The 8,458-nt window shown below is 31.6% G+C and overlaps 1 protein-coding gene across 1 annotated transcript; it reads right to left on the reverse strand.

The window, feature by feature from the left end:
* LOC148614615 (fibrinogen-like protein 1) lies at nt 1-3,249 on the reverse strand. Its single transcript, XM_088590461.1, has 4 exons — nt 3,223-3,249; nt 2,597-2,693; nt 1,554-1,718; nt 1-899 (listed from the first exon to the last, which is right to left on the reverse strand). Exons 1-4 carry the CDS (start codon nt 3,247-3,249, stop codon nt 634-636), a joined length of 555 nt encoding a protein of 184 aa, XP_088446587.1. The 3' UTR covers nt 1-633.
* Between the last annotated feature and the right edge of the window lie 5,209 nt (nt 3,250-8,458).

Below are 8,458 nucleotides of genomic sequence, written 5' to 3' on the forward strand. Positions count from 1 at the left end.
TGGTTATAAAGTACTACTAAAAGAGAACAATAGAAAGCTTGGTTGAATTTATAAATATCCAAGTAATATATTAGATTTAAATAACTGAGGGTTTTCATTTAAGAGGTTGTCCATGGTAGAATTACGTAGTGCTTGGCACATACCACATTTTGTTACCAAAAAAAAAACAAGCGATTAACCCATCTCAAACTCATGTTTTTGAAAACAAAACTGAACGTTGGTTTGTAATTTAAGATCTAAGGTTTTTAATTGACAGTGTCGTAAACCAGTAATTTCGTGTTGTTTGACATACATGAAGTGTATGAAGTGGCTGTGAAGAGTATTTTACAATAATTTTTTAGCGTCCAGCAAGTGAATCTACATATTAGAGGTATACAACTGTTTTATAATAACTGTATCCACGTGGTCCATGAAGTGCATATCATTTTCGTAAGAAAAGTGAAGAATTGTTTTTATGCAAAGTAAAGGTTTCTTTATATGCAATACCTTAAAACTTTACTCTTTAGTACTTTTTTTTTAAATAAAATCCCCTTTCTTTATTTCCGACGACATAAATAAATTAACAATTTCACATTATTTTTTTTTTCAATATTTAGAAAGTCATGTTGACTTTCAAATCTTCCATTAAACAATCTAAACTGGTTTTATTTTCATTTCAATCCACTTCAAACCGACGTATCCTTTCCAATCGTACCAGTACATCCCATCATGTTGGCCATCCGGAGCATCGTACATTCCGTTGATATTAGCATTCGTACAGAAATTCATCCACCAGCCACAACCAACAGCATCCGCACAGTGTACCCAAAAGCTGTCGTCGTTGTCTCGATCCCATGTACTGAACACTTTGCCGTTTAGGTTGAAATTTTGAATGTTAACACTTTCCATCATGGAGTCACCTGAAATTGTCAGAAAAATACTTTATTTAAATTTATTCATCTCCACAGACCTACAACTGCTTCAGTTTTTAATCTGCATAATTCCCCTAGCAAATAAGCTTTAGTATATAGGATGTTAACAAATCTTTATTAATAAAATAATTTTTAGAAGCTGTTTCATTTATAATGCAACAATTGGCATAAGAATGCAGTGTTAAGTGCTGCGTGTGACAGAGTAAACATCCAGTGCAGCCAATCGATTTCTATTCAGCTGTATACACCTATGGAAGACGTTTGGCTGTGAAGAGTTTTTTTTACATTATAACTAGCGTGCGTTCAGTACACGAACGACAGTATGCGTACTTCCATAATCTGTATATATGCAAATATTTCTTGAAGGTAAAACAATATTTAAAAAAAATCATTCTTTTGATCACTCTTCTGGCAGAAACAAAACTTAAAGTTCTGGTTATAGTAATTAATAGGCGAATATATGTTATCTATTTATAGTAATGAAGTAGACATATGTTTGCTTTGTACCCGTTTACATATCTAGCTTCTCTAATCATCATATGCATCACAGATATTCATGAGGAGTATTCTTTCCATTTAAACATTCCCATGTGAACCTGTTGTACTGATTATTCAATACTCATCGAATGTTGAGTATTATACCTGCTGTGCCAGAGTATCCTGATATAGTGAGTGAGTAATTTGTTGATTCTTCCGCCACATGGAAAGTGCTGTATTCTGCATAGGCTGTGTCACCATTAAAATCTACCAAATTAAACCTTACTTTGTAGGCTCTCTGGCTCAAAATGGTATGAATATTGTCATTTCCTTGATAGAGTAAAAAAAGAAAACATTTTATGTCTAATTATCACGAAAACTTGTATGTTTTTGCTGGTCATAACATTAAAATAAATCATGTAGTACATGCATTGCACCTTTTCTGATACATCTGACCGAGACGACAATCTTGTAACTTTAGCCGACAATAGTTTTTTTATTAGCTTTACACATAAATTAGCAACTGTTTTAGATAAACAAAATAATTGCAATAAAATGGTTGGTCAATCAAGCGTGGTTTTAACATACTGCTAACGTATCAATTTTCGCAGTTGCTTTTTTTTTTTTTTTTTTTTTTTTTTTTTTTTTTTTTTTTTTTTTTTTGCAGAATCTGTCAAGTGAAAATATTTACAGGTATCAATCGCGTCGTTACAATAAATGATAAACCTTGAAATATGTTAAAAATCAATGTCCATGGTACCATGGTGCGCTTTTTTTGTCCATCGCCAAAAAGCAGAAATTATTAGTACACCGGGGAAATTAATACTTTTACAGTATTTATTTGACACTGTCAATCCGTTTTGATATAAAAAAAAAAAAATATAACAGAATCTAGATATACTTCATAATGTAAAAACTTATAAATCTGCATGGTTGACACAACAAAGTTTGTAGCCATATGGATATACATATTTACTAAATTGATGATTAAATATGTCCTTTTCTGTTAGTTTGTAGTGTTTTAACCATACTGGACCACTAACGTGTCGCTGTCAGACCTGATGTCACTGTTTTTTTTTGGTTTTTTTTGTTTTTTTTTTTTGGGGGGGATTGTATATTGCTAGTGCTTAAGTTTTTGTTTCCTTTATCTTCAGTTTTTAAATGAGTGTGTTAAAAGTACACGCGTCAGCACTTTTGCAGACTAATACCAAGCCAAAAACTTCCTTGCAGATTGCCAAAGCCATTTTTATATTCTGTCCAAGATCTGTTAAAATCCGTCTGATTGTTTACTCTGCGCTGTATCACCTGAAATTAACTTGATGGTGTATAATAATATTTTATACATGTTTGTTAAAATGCATCGCTTATTGTAGTAGATAAACAATTACTTATTAGCCGATCAAAATTTACTCGTTTGCCTAATGAGCCATTTTCTATTTGACCGACACTGTGGTGATTTCGAGTAAATTATTGCCTGGCGATTTTCTTACACTTGACAAATTGATTCCAATAGAATCTTTAACATTATCAACTCAATAGATTAAGATTTTGTATTACTTATTAGTCATTATTTTCAATTAAAAAATATTGTTTTACTTTTCAAATAGAAACTTGTATCCCCACATTTCATATTCCTATCACAACATCTCCATTTCCAATTCTAATTCCTGCTTGTAACCTATCATTGGGACTTACTCCATTTAGGGTCATTTTTTTCGACATATAATCACTGTATCCATTTTGACTGTGATGTAGTCTACAAACATAACAGTATGTAGACTTTCAAATTAACATTATATTCTTTGTGTATTTTTCACTAATCTGCAAAAATTACCATCCATTCTCCCGAATCTGTATCCATGTTACAGTAAACTGATATCGTATTCCATTCATCATTTGTCAAAGTAATTGTATATATACCACTGGGGAAACTAGATGGGACATGACTGCAGTCGGTCAATGGATTAGGTAAACTTTCTGTGAAATAAAAATGTATTTAAAAATTGTAATACGTTAGTAGCGTCTTATCGACGTCAGTTTATATGCTCATGATATCATTGTTTTTATTGTATTTCCATGATGTATATATGTATCACAATACAGAACCACTATGTGAACTAGTATAATATACTAATATGTGTTTATCATGTCTAAAATAAGGTTATTATTCTTATTATTATTATTATTTATATATTAGATCAAAATATGATATGAAATCAGTCTAGAAATAATAAGTCATATAAGCCATGATTGCAATTCGAATGTTTTATTGAATTCGTGTTATTCACTTTCTGTGTATTTAGTTCTTTTGTGTTCTTGCCAAAACTTTGACCCCGCTTTCATATATTTTGAAAATGAATAATTGATACATTTTGAAAAAAAAACACTTGTCTTCTTAAATAGCATAAAAAACGTAATATATGAAATTAATTTGGAATTGTAGGTTCCTTTTAAATGTAGTGGAAATAAATATTGTCAAACATAGATTTCATTCTGAAATGGAACGAAAGCGATACAAATAACAAGGTAATGTCAGACTGAACAGAACATGAATAGAAAGGGGGTACTGTTTGTTAGTGGCTAACAGTTCCCTCCTTCTATTCATTAGAATTTCATTATACCAAACAACATCGCACTCATAAAATATTCGTGGTGATATGGGAGATGGAGACAAAAGGTAGACTCGTATTCACTTGGCAATGTACTAATCGAATACATGTACATTAATATTTTATGTTTTTTTTTTAAGTTTACAATTTTGTATGATCCTATAAACTGACTTCCTAAAATTATATGCGATCTAAAAGACTATAATGACTACTTATTAGAAGAACCAATACATGGCTTTGAACTATCTTTATCATCATCTAGGAAAGAATAGTTTAGCTTTATGTAAAGTAAGGTCTGACTGGAAAATTCTTGTAAAATAGTCATTGTTTTTAAGTGGAACAATATTCCCAATCTATCTAAAGACAGTTTTGTTGTTGTTCCATATGCTGTGTGTCTGACTCTTTACCTGTTCTAGACTTAAATTGTAATTCATAAATTTTAGCAAACTTTAGCAACTCGGTGGGTGTTTCTAGGAAAGAAGAGAATGCTTACCCTACCGGTGTGCCTGGTCCATGCTTCCTGTTTTTAATTGACTCCGAGTTGCTCATTTACTTTTGTTGCTTTGTATGTACTATTTTTTTATGTTCTTTGCTGTGTGTGGCCGTTTTCTGGTCTTTGACCTTGATTTATCAGTTTATCAGTCACAAACTAAATATAATGGGGGCATCTTGAATGTCAGTAATTGAAAACTATCAGATGATTTAAATTCAAAGGCTTCCTTGTGAATCTTGAATTAATTCGGAAATATGTTTGTATTTCCCTAACAGTTGATCTTCTTTGTCATATAAATAACCTGATCTGTTTCACACCATAAATGATATAGATATCCAAAAAATGTATTATAATATCATAAAAAATAATAAGAAAAGTACTGGTAAAATTTTACCAAGTAAGCTTTGTTTTGTTGTTTAAATGATTCCATACGAAATACATGTACGTCCAATTTTATTAATTACAGATGTTATAAAAAATATGTCCAAAGATGAAAACAGTTATAATATGTTTTGCCTAACAGCTTTTAATCTACTGGCTGATTTTGTCTGTTACTGGTTTTTTGAATAGGCCGCATTTTTTTTTTATATCGTTTCGGTTTTCATTTCACTTCTGCGTGTCTACTTATTTCAAATGATGTTTATTCTGATTTGTTTACTGTTTTTTTTTTTTTTTTGCTTGTTGTCGACGAGATGTTTGTTTGGATTTAAATACAAATGTGACCAAGTTATGGGATGAAAGACTGATTAACTAGGCCTAATGCCAATATTTTACATTGTCAGAGACACAAAATCTGTGCTGATGTAGGTTCTCACCATTTTTGTAATACTTTGATTTGTGACGTAGCGTAAATAAACTAAGATAAAATAAAACGGTTTATTCATACATCAAGTCGTAGCACGAAATACAAAGATAGAAAGAACAATCAAAGGAAAGAAAAAGAAGAAGTAGCTAGGATTATAAGAATCTGCCCGGATACTCTATTGTCTTTCGTATTTATGAAACTCTGTTAATTAATAACATGCTGGATCGTATAGTGAATGTCTATACAAGTTCATCAGTCACGTTGTTCTTAGAGGTGACACTTATTCCATTAACTGATTAGTAACTCAACAAGAAGAGAATAGATTGAGGATATACATAATAGTATTAATTGAATGTTTATAAACCAACACTGGTCACTGTTGTTGATGGTCATAACATAGTCTAGAGATGTCCAAATAACTTATGGTGATAACCATTATATTACAGATTTTAATAAAGTTTTTATCAAAAGTTTATTTAAAACATCATTACAAAAATATACACAGTATTTTTTGTTTGCTTGTTTGTTTATTTATTAATTTTTTGTTTCTTTATTATTATTATCTTAGTTATGTTTGGTTTTGTTATTTTTTCCCTTTTTGCTATTTTTTAATATAAAGAGAATAAACTGGTGTTATCCTACCTTTCTTATTATTTCTTTTGATAGTTTTTCCTCTGGTTGTCGTCCTTTTCCCCTGACAATAAAACGACCAGGAACATTCAAGCGTCTCTTCGTCAAAATTTGCCAAACAGCATTCATTTTGGCTACACATGGCAGCACAATTCAAGAGTGAAGACGACTGCACACTATATGGGTTTTCTAGTTCTAAATTATCTACTCTAATAAAATATTCTATTTCACCAAAATCCAATTTGCATATCGTAGTTAATATCAAAGACGAAATTTCAAAAAGTATAAAAATAAGTATTCCCAACATTGCTTACAAATACGAACTGCAAGCGGAATTTGTATATTATTAAGATTAAAGTTCGTAACCGGCCTATTTATATACATCAGAAAATGAAGATATTGATTTTTTTTTAATTTCATTTCAGGTATGTTGAACCGTCTTCCGCTTCCTTTCCATAATGTATGTTGATATATAGAATATCGGGGACGTAAAAACATTAGGTTAAATAACAGAAACAATGAAATGCTGTTGATTCGCAACCTTTCAGGCTCGTGGTTATTCTTTTACAATTCAGTGGCATTTCATTGTATCTCTATTCCGTAATTTGATAATCAATAACAAACAGTTACAAAAAGATTTTGGAATAAAGACTTCCGAGAAATTATTTACAACCTCTTTAGTTCCTATCCTCGATTACAACTCACCGGTATGAGGATATAAAGACTTCACCTGCTTGAGCGCTATCCAAAACAAAGCAGTTAGATGTTTTCTTGGAGTCCATAAGTTTGCACCAACAGCAGCAATAAATGCATGGTGATGTCGGTTGGCTACCGGCAAAAGAACGCTGATGGTGTCATTCGACTGTAGAATAAACTGATAAACATGGACGATAATCGTATCTGAAAACGCGTTTTCGATTGGGATTTTGACTGTTATGCGAGCAATTGGTCAGCAGATGTGAAATCAATGATGACCTATGCACGACTAAGCAATCATTTCGAAAATAAAACTATCTGCCCGTTATCCGAAGTAAGAGAAATGCTTCAAGAAAAATACTAAGTTGAATGGAAAAATGAACTGTTAAAATTCCAGAACCTACGAAGATAAAGACTCTTTAAAGATGAATATTGGTGTGAAAATTACGTCGAACTTAACCTAAACAGACGTGAAAGATTTGTTTAGCTCGGTTCAGATGTAGCATCCCTTCGCTTCGAAATGAAACCGGACGATTTGTTGGTGAAGCTGCACATGACATACTTTGTAAACTTTGTTAAGAAAACTGGATGGAGAATGAATGCCATTTTTATTGAACTGGACATTTTACAACGAACGTCGACTTCATTTCTTTGGTAACATTATCAATTTCTCTGTGTTATCTAACATTGAACAGTTGAAATTTTTATTTCATCAGCATCCTAGAAAGACTGCTAAATTCGTATCACAAGCTGTTATCAAGAGATAACTTTTTCTATATGTAAATAATCGTAACTAGACAATTTTGCAGTTAACTGATAAGATCTTTTTTTGATATACTAGTTAAAGTGACTGATAGATCCAAAGGACATGGGTTATAAATCTGAATATTTCTGAAATTGAATTACAAATGTTATAACACATGTCACTATGATAAACAATTTAGTTGGTTACTTTGTTATTTGTTACTGGATTTTTCCTACTCTTAAATTTTTCCAATTAATTGTATAGACGATAGATTTATAAATCATTGGTCTACGTACTTAAATCGGACTGACTGGTAGAGGAAAAAATACAATAGTATCACCAGAAATACGTGTATCCCGTCTAACTAATCGATCAAACGGACTGGTCAGCAATCACTTATGGCTAAAAACCACTAATTCCACTTTCCATAGGCTTCTATGCTAATTTCACAATATTCAATGGCTTCTCTGGACTTTACCTTAACTTTAACCTGCAGAGGACTATATATCAGCATGATTCTACATATGTCAGCTCACAATCCTCAGAATGGCATGTGGGGTTAGCAGACTTGCAGTGCAGTACTGGTCACCGGAAGTGAAGGGTCTATAAATAGCATGGGAAATCCCAGTGTTTTCACAAGATAGGGGTATATTTAAAAATCATTATGGAGATTAGGCTTCACATCACAAGAAGCAAAATGCACCTATAAAATGTACAGAAATGTTTTTCCTTTCAGAAACTGTTTAAATTTTTTAAATAAGATGAGAACTTTTTTCACAGCACTATGAGGAACAGGGGTAATTTCTGCGTAGGACTATTTTTGCGTACGTTCCAAATGCTCATTGGTTGAATTGGTGGTCTGTAACCTAAAGAGTCACTTTTTGTCTTAGAAAAAATAAATAACTATACAGGTATCTTCCTACACACATACTGAATGCATTTGCAAAGTTTCAGTGAAATGTGACAAGCACTTTTTTAAATATTTGATTTTTAAATATAGGGTAACCAAGTTGTGCGAGCAAAAAAGTGACAATATTCTACCATACTTAAATGCATTAAATATTTGCAAAGAACTTTTTCTGACTTTTCAAA

Source organism: Perna viridis, chromosome 6 (genome assembly GCF_037379345.1).
Source record: "Perna viridis isolate PV_CMFRI_1.1 ecotype Kerala chromosome 6, ASM3737934v1, whole genome shotgun sequence".
In the NCBI taxonomy this organism is placed as follows: domain Eukaryota; kingdom Metazoa; phylum Mollusca; class Bivalvia; order Mytilida; family Mytilidae; genus Perna; species Perna viridis.